This window comes from Venturia canescens, chromosome 1, assembly GCF_019457755.1.
Source record: "Venturia canescens isolate UGA chromosome 1, ASM1945775v1, whole genome shotgun sequence".
In the NCBI taxonomy this organism is placed as follows: Eukaryota; Metazoa; Arthropoda; class Insecta; order Hymenoptera; family Ichneumonidae; genus Venturia; species Venturia canescens.
The window spans coordinates 8,787,544-8,805,169 of NC_057421.1; the positions used below are offsets into that span (position 1 = coordinate 8,787,544).

At 39.2% G+C, this 17,626-nt stretch overlaps 2 protein-coding genes across 6 annotated transcripts; one reads left to right on the forward strand and one right to left on the reverse strand.

Annotated features, from left to right (window-relative positions):
- The first annotated feature begins 1,040 nt into the window (after positions 1-1,040).
- LOC122410930 (serine-rich adhesin for platelets) lies at positions 1,041-11,496 on the forward strand. Of its 2 annotated transcripts, none has more exons than XM_043419791.1 (8): positions 1,041-1,706; positions 6,773-7,189; positions 7,616-9,422; positions 9,596-9,914; positions 10,050-10,314; positions 10,725-10,852; positions 10,929-11,132; positions 11,260-11,496. In XM_043419791.1, the coding sequence occupies exons 1-8, from the start codon at positions 1,592-1,594 to the stop codon at positions 11,455-11,457; spliced, it is 3,453 nt and encodes a 1,150-aa protein (XP_043275726.1). In that variant the 5' UTR covers positions 1,041-1,591; the 3' UTR covers positions 11,458-11,496. The 2 variants fall into 2 exon arrangements, with proteins under 2 accessions (XP_043275726.1, XP_043276490.1); XM_043420555.1 differs by lacking the exon at positions 1,041-1,706 and adding an exon at positions 2,452-2,509.
- Positions 11,497-11,509: 13 nt separating this feature from the next.
- Positions 11,510-16,930, reverse strand: LOC122412074 (protein SERAC1). Of its 4 annotated transcripts, none has more exons than XM_043422552.1 (15): positions 16,529-16,905; positions 16,260-16,410; positions 15,412-15,615; positions 15,206-15,333; positions 14,569-14,679; positions 14,328-14,463; positions 14,122-14,265; positions 13,770-14,027; positions 13,280-13,475; positions 12,997-13,161; positions 12,727-12,854; positions 12,455-12,607; positions 12,173-12,319; positions 11,914-11,980; positions 11,510-11,819 (listed from the first exon to the last, which is right to left on the reverse strand). In XM_043422552.1, exons 2-15 carry the CDS (start codon positions 16,408-16,410, stop codon positions 11,708-11,710), a joined length of 2,100 nt encoding a protein of 699 aa, XP_043278487.1. In that variant the 5' UTR covers positions 16,529-16,905; the 3' UTR covers positions 11,510-11,707. The 4 variants fall into 4 exon arrangements, 3 of the variants coding, with proteins under 3 accessions (XP_043278487.1, XP_043277703.1, XP_043279710.1); XM_043421768.1 differs by having other exon boundaries at positions 16,260-16,387; positions 16,529-16,904; XR_006261527.1 differs by lacking the exon at positions 11,510-11,819 and having other exon boundaries at positions 12,412-12,607; positions 16,260-16,387; positions 16,529-16,928.
- Positions 16,931-17,626: the final 696 nt, after the last annotated feature.

A 17,626-nucleotide genomic window follows, 5' to 3' on the forward strand; every position in this document is an offset into this window, starting at 1 on the left:
ATATTTATTCTACCGCCTTTTCGCTTCCACCGAGAAAAAAATTTCGCAAAATGCATTTTTTGAGATCGTTGCAGTGGTTTTACCCCGCAATGGAGATAAGGAAACGATGAAGATAATTCGACGAAAGAAAATAGTTTGAGAAGCAATGGTTTCGAGTGTGGAACGACTTTGTCGTCGCTGTTTTTCTTTTCAGAAGCTTTTTCTACACATTGTCCTACAGGGTACGCCTGCTGGCTTTGTACTAACGGTAAACATGTCACACACACGGTACGGGTCGTGCATCGCCTAAAAATGTAACGGCAGCGCGGCCATTCTTCGTCCTCGCACGCATTCTCTTTGTTCCTATTTTCTTTTTTTTTCACCATTATTTCTTTTCGTTTGTTTTTTTTTTTATTCCCCATATGATTCCAGAAATCCATTCTCGTCTCCCGCCCATTCGCCTTTAGATCTCGGCTCAATGTCTTCGAGTTGCAACCGAAGGAATTTCAGGACCAAAAAAAACAATTCGAAGAGAAGGACGAAGGACCCGAAAAAAATACTCGAGTACAGGCCGGAGGAGTTTGCCCTCACTTTCAACGCAGCCTTGAGCTTTTTTTATCTCGCAGGTCTTCAAGGAGAAACTCGATTGAGGCATTTTCTCATTAACTAACAAAAGTGGAGGAATCTCCTGTCACTTGCTCCAGACAATATAGTTTTGCTTGAAACATTTTTTCCTTGGTCAATAGAAAAAAAAACACACAAAAAATAAAAACATTTCAAAAACCAATTGACGAATTTTTCTGTTTATTTTTCATTCGATTTTATCTTCGAGCACACACACACACACACAAAGCTTTAAAACGACTTGATTGGGAGTAAAGTATTGAAAAAATCAGGGTTGTTGACTGTTGAACGTTTTTTTTTTTCGAACACCGCTGTATAACAAGGATTTGTGTTCTCCCCTCCACCATGGGCCCACTCTTGTCTTTCTCTCAATCGCTCCGTCTCTTTCTTTCTTCAGCTGGAAAACCCATGAGGAGGCAGGCCCCCTTCTCTTATTTTCTCTCGTGGTTGTTGGTACTGTGTGTACGAGTGTTATTTCTCCTTGTGGCCTCGGCATGCCACGGACTCCTCGACGGGTAGCGTGTGTTGTCGGCAGTAAAAGAGTCGCGGTGACTTCGAACGCCTCGGAGTAAAAGTAGGATTTTGCTTTCTACGTGTGTTTAACTTCGTAACGAAACGAAGCAAAAGTGACGAATATGTTGTGCTTCTGGACCGTTTAAGATGTTTATCAGGCTCGTGTACGAGCGCGAGTTTGCTTATACTTTCCATCGAAATATCGTGCACCTGTGTTTTTTATACCGTCATATAAAATATCTTGTGTTTTAGCGATACGAAAGAGAAGAAAGTGCGTAGGCGTGTTCGCGAAGATCGTGACAAAATGCGCGAGTGAGGCGAGCGGAGAAAGAATAAGAAGAAGGAAAGCGAGCGCTGTTCGCGAAAGGAGAAGCAGAACGATCGGCCCGTATGTTCGAAACAACAGGCGATTCGAGCCACGATATTTGGCTTTGAGCAGGAGAAGGGACACAAGGAGAGAGCGAGAGATCGGAACATGAAGATCGGAAGAAAGTGCAACACGCGATGTTACATCGCTGGCGCACATTTTGTCATCGCCGCTATTTTGCTTTTTTCCATTTTCGTACAAACGAAGCAGCAACAGCAAAGAGGTAAAGAGAGCGAGAAAGAATGAAAACACACTTTTTCCTCCGTCCAGACGGGATACGCCGCGCTACCAGAACATTTTTACACGTCTCGCACAAGTCAAGTTGTTTTGCAATGAGAGACACTCCTTTGCGAGATCTCGCGTTGTATAATGCCTTGGATACTTTAGAAACAGGTTTCGATACTGTAGGAAGAAATGGCGGTAAAAAAATGGCAAAATTCGCAGTCACTTTTTCACTCTGTCAAAGCCCACTGTACGGAGGAAGCCTTTTTTATTTCACGATCTCGTTTCAACACCAAGTTTTTATTGTTGCATCCCATTCCAGCGAAATTCCTATCTCGTTTTATTGATCGCAGAAGAAACTCGAAAAAGTGTGATGCAATCACCGACGCGCCATTGTTTTCGCTCCTATCTCATTCCCATGCAAATTCAAAGGACCAACGGTCCCTCGCTCCAACGAACTTACCACACGTGCTGCGAACCAATTTACCGAAAGATTCGAAGCTTTCGGTAAAACGACCTTTCGCTCTATACGTTCAGTGATGAAAATTCATTTCGTCGGAAACAAAAAAATAACCTCAAATTATTCTCATCGTAGTAACAAATTATATGAATAACGATTGAACTCAAGCTTCGAATACTCGAAAGCAGAGACACATAAAACCGCAAACGTTTCGTAACTGTCGGCCAGTTTTAAAAAAACCGTTGGCACCATTTTGAAAGCAATAATACCGAAGTGTTCAAGCGAAAACATGAATCCCTGTCGAGCGGTAAAAGTTGTCCGGATATCGGGGATTTTGAGTGGCGGTGAGAAAGGCAAATCACTTAGAAACGAGGCAATTTCACGTATTTCGCAAGCTTCGACAACAAGTTTTCTCCCATGTTATATAGTTTCGATTCGTTTTCTTTTTAATTTTCGAATGGTTCTCCCGTGATCCGTAACAGTGGTACAGGAACTAAATGTCCGAGGGTGCGAGGCGATTGAAAAAGTAGTTTTAGCTTGTCAGACACGATTTTGCTCCGCTCTCAAAGTCGTTTGACAGGTGGGACTGTTTTAATGTTTCTCGAGCTTACTTTTCTCGGTGGTTGCATCAAGTAAAGATTTTTCATTCGAAACCACATCGGATTAGTGCCGTACTATCGAATATTTTTATTTATACGATTGTGACACAGTTTCAGCAAACTTTTCGTCGCGGAGTCGAACTTTTGGTCACGATTGAGAATTTCATGAGGGAAACAAACAAAATTGAACGATCTTCTTGCGAGTGGGGCGGTTCTTTCGTCGCTAGTAGGTTAGGAAAGCCTCCGAACGAATTGATTTCGTAAAGCAGATTTTTCAGATTTCTAATCTCGTGAAAACTCGGATCGCTCGTTTCTAGCCTACTTCGAGGAAGGCCACTCGCGCTCATTTTTACCAAAATATTCGAACCCAAAGTCCGCGCACTCGCGATGGCCTTTCGACAGAAATTTCTACCGCCGGGGGAGGAGCTTTCTCAACGCGAGTGCACAACTGGATTCGATCCTCGCCCGCAAGTGCTGAATAAACCCTCGAATCACCGATTCGATTAGACTCTTTTGATTGAGCGGGAAAAACGCGCACTTTCTCGACGAGAAATAAGCCAGGAGTTGGAAAAGGAAATAACGAGGCAGCGCGTTCATTCATCGGACGAATAATAAGGAGTCTCGCGTTAGCCAGTTTATTGAATAGAAGCGAAAGTCGCCGTTGGCGATCCTATCGCCATTGGATTAACATCAATTAAAAAGATAAGTGAACCGCCGCGATGGAACGTTGTTGGAAAAACGTTTAATTTCCATTTTAAATAAGAATTCCGCTCTCAGTTAAACTGGTAATCGACGACGTTTCGTCGGAAATCATTTCTCAAGTATTTTTAGAAACTCATCCGCGCGGCCACAAATGGCTAATGTACTGCGAAATTTCGCATCACCGTTGATTTAAAAAATCACGACAAAGTTTCATTACGAAATGGGAGAAAAACCACTGATTCTTGGCTAAAAATCCAACATTTTGTTTTCACGAAGCTGAACTTTGCGACGTTGGAGTTCAACGAAATGAACGAAAAACAGATTTATCAGGGTGTCTAACGACCTGAAAAGTCATGAAAATTCTTAAATGTCATGAAATTACACTCGGACCTGAAAACATCATAAAATGTCATGAAAAATTACCAAACAACCTGATTTTTTAAGATCTCTGCAACGCTCATTGTCATTGTCGATTTTTTGGTTTTCTTCAACGTGATTTCAAAATTCGCGGGGTGGCGACAATGTCTGGTTCGTCGATACTTATCATCGATATAAAGACGAATATCGAATGAATAGTTTGTAAGAAAAAAAAGATTCTTCATTTCAAAATAAAATATCATTTCTTTGTTATTTTTATTGAATTTTTTTATAATTAAAAGATGAATAAAAATTATCAGAACCATAAGAAAAGTCATGAAAAATTCCTGTTCCTTGACTTAAAAAGCCTTAAAAGTCATGAAATTTCTGTTCTGGTCAAAATTAGACACCCTGTTTATAATTCATTATTTTTTTATTTCACGAATTATTGATGTGGCTTGAAATATGACGAATTGTAAATTCGGCAGGGAACAAAATTGGAGATTTACTCGAATGATTTGAGAGTTTTTTTAAAAAACTCTCAAAAAACAAAAAGTATTCCTTCCAAATGAGCTTGGCTCCGATACACCAAAAGACGACACAACTGCGCACATTTTCATACGAAAACGTCCCAATTAACTGTCTATAACGAGAAAAACTTGCTATGAAGAAATCTCCTCAACTACGCATTCATAAATGCACACAAAAAGAAGGTGCACGATTCTCTGTCGTCCAGTTGAAAGCTCAAGATACAAGAGCCGTCGAGTGTGTATCTACGTATAGCTGGGCGAGATCGTATGAACTGGGTTAGACGGAAACGCGAAGGTCGATCGAAAAGAGAGTGGCTCGATTCTTGTTCTATCTCTATTCGTCTCTCTTCCTCTCTGCGTCGCTCGCTCGCTCTCTCGAGGCGAGAGCCGATTTGCAACTTCGTTAGCCACAAGTGTGAAATCCCGCACGCAGTGCCTCTCAACCGGTATTTTAATATAGAAAAAATATTTCTCGCACTAGTCGTGGAATGAAAATTCTTGGAGCGAGCGACAGAGACTAAAACTCGAATGTGACACGAGACAAAAACTCGAATGTGGAACGAGTTTTGATCAAGATTTAACGCGATTCATGATGTACCGTTGGATCGTGCTTCCTGTCTAGTCGAGTACGTGGCGGAACTACGAAAACGCGGCTCTTCGCAATACGAAACGCTAATGGAGGGTTAACGAAGGGAAAAAGGAACGAGGCGCCGTCGGATCGAGGAGTGTTGAAATCAGTTCACCATGGGAAAGCCTTGTTGATGGGAATATGATGAAATAATGACGAGGATCTCTCCAAAAGTTCAAAATAACTTCAGCAGGCTGGGAACAGATTTTTGTGAACACGATAAATTAGTAGAGCGTCGTATGAGCAGGCGCAAACTGCTTCTGAAAAAAATTGTCGTTATGATATAACGAGGCTTCCAATTAAGGAGTTTCGGTACAGGCAATACAATGTTGCCATGCTAAACCATGCTAAAAACATAAAAAATTTCAAAAAGTTTAGAATTTTATAAAATTTGGTGAACATATTCTTTAGTGCCAAATTTGGCAATACAAATTTTTTAAGATTTTTCTTCTACACAGTTATCAAGTAATTGATCACTAAAGTTCACGTGTATAAGCATAGCGTTTTCATATATATAGGTATACATTCCGGGCATAAGAAATCTGCTTTAATGCGTAATTACTCGATAACTAAGTAGAAGAAAATTTTGAAAAAAATTGTGTTTTTGCACTTGATGTTGAACAACATTATCACCAAGTTTGATCAATTTCTTAATATTTAGACTTTTGTACCGAAACTCATTAATTAAACTGTCCCGAGATTTCCTTCCAATTGTGCCTCCTCCATCGGACCACATTCGTGCTGAATTAAACGAGAGACTGGCTCGAATATTCTCGAAGCGTGTAAAATATGATTGTCGAGGCAAGAGAGTGCGTGCTAGGAATGTACATTCTGAATATCTGAGAAGCTTTCGATGAGAAACACAAGCACCGGAGTGGAGCAACGCTCCGATAGGAACTCCTATTGTTCGATTTTTTGTACTGCTTGCGAACTTCCATTTTCTCTCCATATCCTCGAAGCGTCTTGCCTCCGTGCGCGAAGTAGCTTTGCTTTTGTTTTCTTCGGCCATAACGTGTTATATTTTAGTGCCTGCGCCTTCGAAGCTAGAATCATCGATGTTCGAATTTTCGTTATATTTTTTTGGTTCGGTTTACTCGTAATTGAGACTCGGTTCGAGCCCGATGAATTTTGCGATACTTTGGACAGAATATATTTGGCCACTCTTGAAGTCTCATTTTAGGTGAAATATGAAAACTACCTTGCCAGGATCTTCTCAATGAGCGAACATGAAATCGCGAAATTCCTTTGAAATTTTACCATTCTTGAGCTAGAATTGAGAATCCCTTTAAATTTCGTTGGGTTCGACATTTATTCACGGAGCTAAGCATCGAATATTCGCGTCCCGGAAATCGTGGTGTTTATTGCGACACCCCGAGGGTGCCTCCACTTGAGAACCATCCGAAGATTATTTTATCAAAAAAACGATTTTCTACCATGAAGTCGTTCCTTCATTATTCTTCGTTAGATTCGTAGTTATTAAAAAACACTAGGAAAACTCATCAAAACTCAAGACACGATAAAAAGTGAATCGCTTCCTACCCAAAATGCACTATTCAATGTCCAAGTGGAGCGTTATAAAAAATAAAAAATTTTGTATGCAGTTTTACGAAAAAATTCACCAGAAAAAAAAAACACGAAAGCAATCAAAAAGTTGGAATAAAATCAACGAAATTTTTGTATTTCCCTTGCCAATTATACTTTTTTCTTCAAGAAACTTGATTCAATTGAACTGTTTGTTTTTCTTGTCCTCAATTATCCGTGAAACGTAATTCCGTTGTTGCTTCTTTTCAGATACCAAATCACAATGGGACAATCGACTTTTACCGACCAATTCCGTGTACGAGAAGAACCAAGAGTTCGGTCAAGCTCCAGGAAACGTTGCGCCGTCGGTGAGCTCGTTAAACGAGAACAACGTAGTGGAGAATTCGAAGGGAGTAGAAAATTCATCCTCGTACGAGATAGACAATAACGAGGAATTTTACGACGATGATTACGAGCTCGAGGACACGGGAGTGAACCAAGAAGAGGATAAACGGGCCTCCCAGCCCTTGGGAATCTCCTCGGATTCGGTAAATCACGAGAATAAGGTGGAAACGAGAGAATTGAGCGCCGAAAACTCGACAGATTCGCTCGTCAATCACGAGGACGATGCTTATTATTATTATGACGATTATGAGAACGCTACGAATCCTCAAAACGAGGCCGCAGGTAATACAAAAAAGGGAAGCTCTGATGTAGCCTCATCTACTCTTTTATTTTGTAGTTTTTTCAACGCATGATTAAACTCGACCGAGATTTTGGTGAGATTTTGTTTAAAAACTGGCTCATGCATTGGAATAGAATTAATAAAAAATGTTCATTAACTTAATCATGAACTTTTAGTCTCCCGAGTCATTTGGAGCAATCCTGCAGGCTGCAAATCTTTCGCTCACTCATAAAAATCTCTCGGTTTATCAAAATATTGATATTTTTTCATTCAATTTTACGAATCAACATCGGATTAACGACATTTTCCAACAACAAGAAAGTTCTCCCATTTATTTTTTCGATTGAAACAATAATCTAAAAAGCTTAACTTCTGAATATCGAATTAGTGAGAATTTTTCTTTTTATTTACATGTACCACCACGCTAGAACACGACATAGCGGATTACTTCGATTCTTCCGAGGATGCGGCAGTTTCGAGGAGACCGGATGAGACTCGACGACCGTTAGAGCTGGAGTCGTCGAAAGAAACTTCGGGATTGAGAAACTCGTCGATCGAAGAATCGTCGGAGATGATCGGTACTTCTTCGTTGAATACTTCGTCAAGCGGAGAAAAAATAATGGAATCTCACGACGACGAGATTGCACACGAGGCGCCAATGAAACTTCCGGATAACAGAGTCGAGGATGAAAAATCGATGGGGCTTCGGGACGAGCAGATTTTAATAGGCGAGGCCGTTGTATCGGTCGTGACAACGAAAAGCGTGGTGAACGGTACGATTTCTGTTCCGGTGAGCTCCCAGCCAATCACTACGGAGCAAATAACTTCGCCGATGATTCCGAGCTCGACGCCAGATCCGGGAATGATCGGCAACGGAGACACGAGTGAAACGACCGAAGACTCGAGGATCGTAGCTTCGGTTCAAACGAGTCGCAGTATATCAGGCGCACGCTTCCTCCCGTTCCTCGTCGTCCAAGCGATCGACAAAAATTCGGATAACAAAAACAGCGACGACGCTTCGAGTCTGAGCTCACACGAACATACCGAGAGTATCGATGAGCTCGGAAAGGACGATAAAAATGAGGAAAAACCGGCAAGTCAATTGTCAACGACGACGAAAAAATCCTCAGTTCCGTCGGAGTCGACGGAAAGCATTATTGATAAACTCGATCGCGTTCAATCAGAATTATCGAGTGGTTTTCTCGCCAACGGTTTTCGCACTTCCGGGAACACTCTTCAGCTCGACGCCCTCAGCGAACAACGACCCGTACAAACGAGAAAAACTTACACGACCACCTCGAAAACACCGGTCATTAGTAAATTCGTACCGAGACGATACAATCAGGATAAGAAAAGCACGGTCGCTGCCACGACCCCTGCCAAAATAACGGAAGCATCGGTCAACGAAGAGAACGATTCGAGTACGGAAAAAGTCAAATTTCGATGGCCATCTTCCTCGAGAAACTCGCGACCTACGTCCACCGAAAGCAACTCCTTCAATAATAATAACAGTCATAAAAATAACAATATTCGTGCTTTTGGCTCCAACGCAGCGGCGAAAACTACAATTCGCACTCCCATTGCCGCGAGTCAAGATATCAGCGCATTTTTACCGCCGGGTTATAAATTGAAAAAAGAGGATGCCCAGGTCACTGAAAAATCGATACTCGGGGAAATTCTGGCCAAATCAAAATTCGATATTTCTTCACTTCTCCCGGCAAATTACAATCCCAGCCAAGTTGAAGATGCTCGAGAGAACGGTGGAGAAACGAAAAACAATAATGAGAAAAAAAATGTAGAGAAAAATGTGCCAGAACCAACTGATGAATCAAAATCTTCAGTTTCTACGGGTAACAATAGTGATGCCAAGAAAAACGAGGGCGATACGAGACCAGCTAGCAATTCGGAAAAGTCATCGAAACCGGAGAAAACCTTGCAAGATTTGTTCTCCAAAGCGAGCTTCGATATCTCAGCTCTCCTACCACCGGATTATAACAAATTCAAAAATCGTGATTCCATTGAAAAATCTACGACCACTCAGTCCGAAAGTACGAAAGAAATTGCCACGTTGCCCGTGAGCCACGCAACCACAGTGAAAAGCCCAGCCGGTATTAAACTCGTCTTTCCTAGTCGACCCGGTGGCAGAAAAGCCTTACCCAAAGTTTCGACGAGCACTCACAGGGCCGAAGGGTCCGGACCGGTTAGCCCAAAAATCCAAAAGGGATGGCCGACTAGGTAAATATGTTGAAAGTACTGAACCTGTACTGTTGAAAATACTTAAACTGAAAAAATTTGATTCCAAGTTTCATGATTATTTTATTTATGACATTTTATGGCTTGCTCACACCTCAACAGCTCAGAGTCTGTTACTTTTCTTGTAAGAATTCATTTCAACCTTTTTATTGCAGAGCTACAACAGAATTTACGGGTTGGCCAACTCCTTCGACGACACCGATATCAATAGAAAAGCTTTTGGAAGCAGCAAGAACAGCAACCGTATCGTCGATTAACGTTTCGATGGTGACTATGACTCAATCAACATCGACAACCTCAACGACAACGACGACCACGACGACGACGCAACGTCCAACAACGCCAGGAATTTGTGAGGAGGAATGCGAAGTCGCTGGAACTATCAGAATCGTTGGAAACGCAACTTGGGTCCCTGAATTACTCGATCGAAACACAAAAGAGTGGCAACTACTTGCTGAAGAGATTGAAAAAGAAGTACAAATTTGCATTTTTTTTTATCATTTCCCTCTAAGAAATCAGCATAGTAACGCTTATTACCAACTCCGATGAACCGATTGTTTTCGACTCTAATCAATTTAAATAATTCATGTGAATTTGTTTAATTTTCAGATGAATCTCGTTTTTTCAAAATCGTCAGTGCTGAGAAAATGGTATAAGCACGTAAGAATCGATGCTTTCAGTCCCGGGAGTATTCTCGTGGATTATTTCATTGAGCTGACCGATCTAAGTCAACGCATAAATACTCAAGAACTCAAAGTAATCTTTCACGATTCACTGAGAACTTACAACAGTGACGTCTGGAACGAAACTCTTGCGAAAGGTCCGATAAGACTTGGGAAATTTGCATTAGACCCCAAATCAACAGACTTCGTTGGTAATTATTAATTTTGAAATTTTTCTATTGAATATACAAATGCGCGTGAAACGATGCAAGCCATAACGCAATCAAAGATAACGCGAAATTACGTGAATTTAATCTCTGAAATAATTGATTCTTTGAAAAACGCAGCTGTTTCCGGTGTAGTGGAAATTTCTTTTTTTATGATCGATGAGAGAAAAGAAAGTAAAAATAATAGATGAGAAATTCTGTGGGGCAAGATTGATTACAATTGGGTAAACATTGTTCATGAACGATTTGCAGCAAATCGGTTGAATGTTATTTGCAATTCATTTTTAATCTTTCGAGGTTAATATGGTGCCTCAATCTTGATTTCCACATTTTTATCAATCTCCCGTTTTAATATTCAGTAAAAACTACTAACCGCTAATAATCGTTGGTTTCAGTTATTCCAAAAGTCACTTACCCTCAACAAATTCAGGATGATGATAGGCTCATTCCACAATGGGCTATAGCCGTCATTGTTATAGGTGTTGGAGGATTGCTTTTCATTATCGTTTTTGGTGTTTCCGTCGTGAGTATTACTTTTATATCGCAACACAACTGAGTTTTTTTAATGCTAATTAGCAAATTTCATTGTCCATTTTCAGCTCGTTAATCGTCAGAATGCAGCGAAACTGAAGAAGCCAAGCCCAGTTGTTTATACCGAGGAAGTTGCGAAAAATATAATACAAGCAAGTCATGCAGCTCCTTCGCATAGATCTACGCAAGATTACCCGAAATCTGAAATATCGACCATATGGAATGATACGGATCTTTGGAGAGACAAATCTTTTGAGTCCAACTCGAATGAGGTTAATTTTCTGAAGATTTATCGAAATATAACTTCCTGAGAAATTTCCAGGAGGAATTTCCTAAAAAGATATAAGATCCTGCATTTTAAGGACCAGCGTTTGATGATAATGAGCGTTTTTTTTACAGGTTCTCGTAGATGGTACGCTTGACCGCGAAAGAAACGTTGACAGACGACGCGGGGAACGAAAATACAACATGTACGATAGCTGGCGTTCTGAATGGAACGGCTATTACTACAATCCTTCACAGAGTAGCAAATTTGCAGGCTACGAAAGTACGACGAATCTGTCGCGACATCCACCCGATTACGATACGAATTTTTGAATAAGTTAATGCGAATAAAAAAAGCTTTTTTGTTTAAAACGACGATAAAATGTTCATTCCGACTCATCCTTTAATTTTCCAACACTTGTAATATCACATTTCCTTTTACTTTACATTCATTCTATGACAGCAATTATTCTGGAATCGAAATTTTTCATGTGTAGATCGCACGTTTCTAAGTGTATGATTGTATAAAAATGAGTATCAAAGCTTTCATCAGCTGCTTTAGTACTTGGAGCAGTCAATATACTCATTCTGTCCACGATAGCAACTTGGCTAAAAGCTTCTTGCTTCTTGCAGAATTCTCTGTTGGGACGTGCCGCCTTACTATGCTCAAAACTTTCCGGTACAAGAAGGATTGCCTGTTTGACAGAGCAGAAAATATACACCACTTTAATTGTATTTTCATAATTCTACTGTCAACTTTGAACGCATTAACTATTCGTAACTATCAACCTGTTTGCCGGTTTGCAGATCGTCAAATGATTCTGAGGAATTTCAAAAAATTCGCCAACTCCAGGATCTGTGGAAATTTATCTTATTATTATTACAAAACGATTTTTAACCCTTGAACTCACCGAGTTGGATTGATGATCGTTGCTTCGATTCAGAGAAATTCAAGGGTTTTTTTAAGATGAATACGGTAGAGAGTTGAAATTGAAAGAAATTACGTTTCAGCATATATGAATAAGGGAGAGCAAGTATCCAAACTTACCAGCGGAATATGGAGTAACAAACTGAAAAGGAAACTTCAATGCAGTAACGAGTGTCGATTTTGTTTCGCTGAAACTCACGATATCAATCGCGTAACTTTTCAACATATTGAGGAAATCTTCGTGAAGTTCCATAAGAGCAGGGGATTCTGTAGAAAAAAAAATTTGTAATTATTGAAAAAAATATCCTTCATTCATATCTCAGAATAATTATTGATGTGATTTTTTTTATAGCACAAACTGTTTTCCTAGAGAATCTTTGCCACTTAAAGTCCTTTTTTCACCTTGCCGAAGCTCCTGGACTTCGACAGAAGGCCAAACGACCATCTGAGTTGTATGTTTTAAAGCGGCAACATGCGAGCCTCTATGTGGAGTGCTGTAAAAAATGATGGCTTTTGTGTTCTTACACAGACCGTTTTTATCTCCATTTTTCCATTCTACAAAAACAAACATTTTTTCATTCATGATGAACCTTCGATTGCGATTATTTTCACAAAATTATCTACACTCCAACAGTTGTTAGAAAAAAGAAAATATTCGATTGATACGTTCGAACCTTTGACCAACATTTTTTTAACCAGAAGACCCCCCATGGAATGACAAACCCAGACAACTGGGCGTTTTCCAACCCCCGAAAGTGGAAGTTTCTTCGCAAATTCATCGCTTCTTTCGTCCAGAGTTGCTCTACAGAAAATTGCAACGAAAATTTCCATATTACAACTACTGGACAGGAGATTTTGAAAAAAAAACTTGATTTCTTTGAACTATTCTAATATCGTTACAATTTATAATATTTTTTGCTAACGCTTCTCCATTCGATCTTTACCTCATGGTTTCGAAAGGGCATGCCGGATTCCACATGGACAAATTAGTGTCATAATTGATTCCAAGAACTCGAAGGGACGACACGTCTTTTGGTAACCAGTCACGAGGCCAGCACTGTGTTCTGTGAGTATTATCGTATTCAGCTTGTTCCATGCATTCTGCATCTCTGAAGAGGAAAAAAAACTGATGGGTAAAAAATACGAAAGTAGTGAACTGTTTATACCGATACGAATTTCGATTGCTCTAATCTGAAATATCATTTGTTTAAATTTGTGAAAGTGTACCCTCTACAAGTAAAAGGTCCGGTGGCTCGAGCATTCATGTTTTCCGGACAGTCATCAAGCACGACCTCATAATCGTGACCAATGCGTTTCCATTCTCTCTGCTTCAAGTCCCGTGCCAAATCTTTCAGAAATTCTTGAGGATGATCACCGATTACAGCGTGTAACGTGTCCGAGGTGAAATAAGCTGTTGGCGTTTCTGAAATCCGTTTTCATCATATTTACATGATATTTATTTTTCAGTTGATGATCGAGCTACGTTAATCACACTGCTAACAAATGCTCATTAGGTGTGCATGCCTCAACAGCAGCTCGATTGTTGAACTAAAAATAATGTACCGACTGATCTGCTGACCACTGATCAAGAAACAGATTTTCCCAGATTCTGAGCAGGATTCTAGTCGTTCTGCACAAGATCATTCCGCAAGAATATGGAAACCAACGAGTTCTCGAGTATTTGACAATGTCAGTTCAAAATGTATTTGATATTCACCTACGAATCTGGATGACGATGCTTCTAGATCTCTTTGCCTCCAGGTAACAAAAACGCCCCCAAGAAGACCATGAATAAAAATAACATCGAGCTTAGGGCTGTTGGTGACTCTGTGCTGCGGATGGAGCAGATAAACCCTTCGTGGATATTTCTCATTGGGATTTTCGTCAGTATCGAGGTTAGCGAGAGCACGCGAAGCAGGAGCGGAAAGCCGGACATCAGGATGACGAGACCAAGCAGCCAATATACCGATCCACCCTAAAATTGACAAGAATTTGAGAAAATTCAAAAAATCTTATTACCACAATGCTTTATTGCAGCCATTTTTTTTTTTTTTTTTTTAATTGTGTACCGGATCTGAATATATCCTCGAGATATTCACAGTGGAGTGACAAGTTTGAGATTATTTTAGCAAGTAGAATACAAATTTCCATGTTGTTGGCAAAGATTTTTTGAACGTCAATGAGAATTGGCAGTCCTCCCACATCTGCAATATCTAAAAAGTAAAAAGAAATTAACATTTTCGTGGAATGTTTTTCTTCACTAAGTTATCCGAACCTTTTCCACATTGCTCGAGCGAAGAGTGATGATGAATCGTTGCAATACAGTTTTTAAGCAACTCGTGATTCCAAATTATCGCCGGTGTGACTGCAAGGCCGACACTGGACAGATCGTGATCAAAACCCAATCCTTCCTAGGAAAAAATTGAAAAAATTAATTCTCGTCATTGTCGTTCGAAACTTTTTAGTACCATATGGATTATGTAATTCATTATTAAAACAAATTAAATAATACGTACGCGATAAGTATCACGAAATTTTTTGTTCAAGAACTGTACGAGACAAGGATGAGTACTCTCGCACATCGCATCCATTTTATTCATCAGTAAATGAAGATACTCGATGAGATCCTTGGGGGAGACGAAATATGTGAATATAATATTTCAAGAAATATTCTAGAGAGCTGTTCATGAAGAATGAACATTTATGGATGGAAACAACTCTCACACGACTGACTGAGTGGTCCTTATTTTTGGTTGAAATTTTTTTTTTTTAATTCCATCCCCAGACTGACTTTAAATAAATAAATAGAATTTTCTGAAAAAGCTGGAATCTGTTGACAAAACGATCGAGATTGTAATGCAGCTTGAATTGGCGTTGGTGTTCACAGGCATTTGGCAGTCAATGTACTTGAATGCATTTTTAAAAATTACTTCTGACAGTGTTTTGAATATTTTTAAAGGATTTAGCGTACTTTCTTAGCAGTTAAAGAAAGGTAGCAACCAAAAATATTGCAAGTATACAAATTTAATTGAAATTCAAGACACGTCTGGCCTTGCCAGCACCATTTCCCAGCTTTTTCACGAAATATAGATTTTGTTGAAATTCAATTATATCATTATCTATATAATTGTAGACAATTTGAAAAATCCTTACGTAGAGTTTGTGCTTCGTGTGATAATAAGGCGGCTTCAAAAAAAATCTGAGATCTGTCTCTGGAACCCTCGCAAGTGCCACCGCGGTTTTAGCATCAAGCATTTGAGCCATTTGACGATAGTCCCAATCTATGTAAAAGTTCACCAATAAAGTTGAATCCGAGATATCTTTATACATCCAATCTTTATGTACCTAACTCTACTAACCTTTCAAATGTTTCATAGAACACAGAGTACGAACTGCTTTGGTTCTTGTATCCCAGTCACCATTTTTTGCCATACTCAAAAGTTTGTAAGCTATATTGCGATTGAGTGATTTCCACCATTTGGTAATTTTGTATCTATGACCATTGATTTTCTCCATTGTGGATGTAGACGGATCTTTGCTTTCTTCACGAAACATGAAAATATCTGGAATTGCCATTATTTTCATTATTTTTCTGCTTTGCCTAAGAAGGATAAAAACCAAAAAGTTAATAGGCAATGTATCTATGGACTCGAGTTATCCATGCGTATGAGCAGACAATTCAGAACTCATCCTTTTCTTGATTTTCGAATAATTTTTAGATCTAGCAAACTAAATAAATTTATATAAGTCTTTGTTGCCAAAAATTTTTTTCATAATTATCCATCGAATGTAGAGGCTTTAGAAGAACCACAATCTATATTGCTATCAGTAATTGGTACGGTTGAAACTTCCATAATTATAAAAAGTACTTTGTAAAATATTTCATGTCAATTTTTTAGTGCACGAGACAATGCAATGAGTTTCCTGATTGACCAATGTATGTGATTGCTAACAAAATTTTTCTGCAAAATAAAATGTGAGAATATCTTCATCGGACTACAGCGAATATTATCCCATTGTCAAAAATTTACATTTTGAAAAATAACATAGCCAAGTATGAAATTGATCGATTAGTTGCTTGTGCCGATCTTTTGAGCTGGAAGAAAAATAAAAGAAATTTTATCTGGAGCCTTTTTTTGAAGGATTTGTATCATTTCTATTTTCGTAATTTTTGTAGACATCGATGATTGAAGAATATTCCTTGGACCTTTGTAACGAGGGTGATCGATGTAGATGTATTGAGCCTGGGGCTTTTCCAAATTGAGAACATTGGTAGCAACTGAGGAGCCAAGTATCTGCGTTGTTCGTCCCACTTGATAGAAAAACCAGCATCCCCTAGAGTTAAATTCATTCTGCATCTGTTCATACAGGTCTTTTTTTTATTTTCGTTTTTTTTAGTTCGGATAACATATTTTGTTCAAGATTATATAAACGAAAGTTTGAAAATAAGAAAATAAGGTTATGTTGTGGTCGTACCCGACTATGACAGTACAGGTACCAATGGATTTAAGGTAGTACACATATCTCCGATTAAAATGCGGACCCATCCTCCTTTACTGGTGACTAGTCCCGATGTCTCAAGCGACTGGATGATAATCTTTTTATGTGTATGACTCATATTCAAGGGAAATGAACGAAAAAAGTAGTGGTTCGACGGGCGTGTTTTTGGAAATATTAGCATTCGACTGTTTTGGCGGCATTGGATCGCATGAGACGGCGGGGAATTTTTAAAACAATTTGTCACTCTGATCCATCCCCAAGGTCTGATATAAATGGATATTATTAATCGAATATTAATAGATCAACAATATTTTATTCGAATCATTGAATTGTTGAACGTCCTCGCAAAATGAACACTCAGAGCTGGGATTTAAATAAGAAAATGTAAAATCATATGGTACAAATTGACAAAAGATTTGTTTAATTTTTAAACTGATTGTTGTTGCGCTAAAATATATCAATAAATGTATATTTCGAATTATGTCCGATTTTCGTTCTACTAAGTCATGAAATATTTGATAAAATGTGTAGCCGCGAGGTGAGAGTAAGATTGGAAATCAGCAAAAAAACACACGTTGAAGATTCGCGCGAGTGTAGTTTCCCATTTTGACCGGGGCTATCTGGTGTAAACTGGATAGGGCTATAGTATAGTCACTCTCTTGCAAGCATATGAGCGCGCAACAGCAGCAGGCCAGCAGGCTGTTTTAACTACATATATATACAGTTATTCTCGATCACGCCTTTCGATATTTTTTTTCCTCTTTCCTATTTTGTACAACATGCGTTTGAGAAAGACAACGTGGCGAGTGAAAAAAGAGAGAGATCGAAAGATAAGAAAGAGCGACCCAAGGTGGCCTTGAGGGGGTTATAAAATAACAACGACGACAAGCACTATTTCGAATGTCAATTTTTAGCACAAAGTGGCCCGTGCAAACCTATGCCTATAATAAACGTTTTCCTTATAGCCACGTCCTTTTCTTTTCACTTCCAAACAGCAGCAATAAATCCTGTAGGAAGAAACGTTTCATAAGGGGTGAAAAAGCAGGGGAAGTATAGTAGGTATAGGTACAACTA

Excerpts from the sequence above, each read along its gene's own strand:
- LOC122410930 (XM_043419791.1), top strand. The coding sequence starts at position 1,592 with ATGAAGATCGGAAGAAAGTGCAACACGCGATGTTACATCGCTGGCGCA. Across the intron at positions 1,707-6,772 it reads GAAGCAGCAACAGCAAAGAG|ATACCAAATCACAATGGGAC; the intron begins GTAAAGAGAGCG and ends GCTTCTTTTCAG. Across the intron at positions 7,190-7,615 it reads TCCTCAAAACGAGGCCGCAG|AACACGACATAGCGGATTAC; the intron begins GTAATACAAAAA and ends CCACCACGCTAG.
- LOC122412074 (XM_043421768.1), bottom strand. The coding sequence starts at position 16,599 with ATGGGTCCGCATTTTAATCGGAGATATGTGTACTACCTTAAATCCATT. Across the intron at positions 12,608-12,726 it reads TAAAAAAATGTTGGTCAAAG|AATGGAAAAATGGAGATAAA; the intron begins GTTCGAACGTAT and ends TTGTTTTTGTAG. Across the intron at positions 11,981-12,172 it reads TGTTACTCCATATTCCGCTG|ATCCTGGAGTTGGCGAATTT; the intron begins GTAAGTTTGGAT and ends AAATTTCCACAG.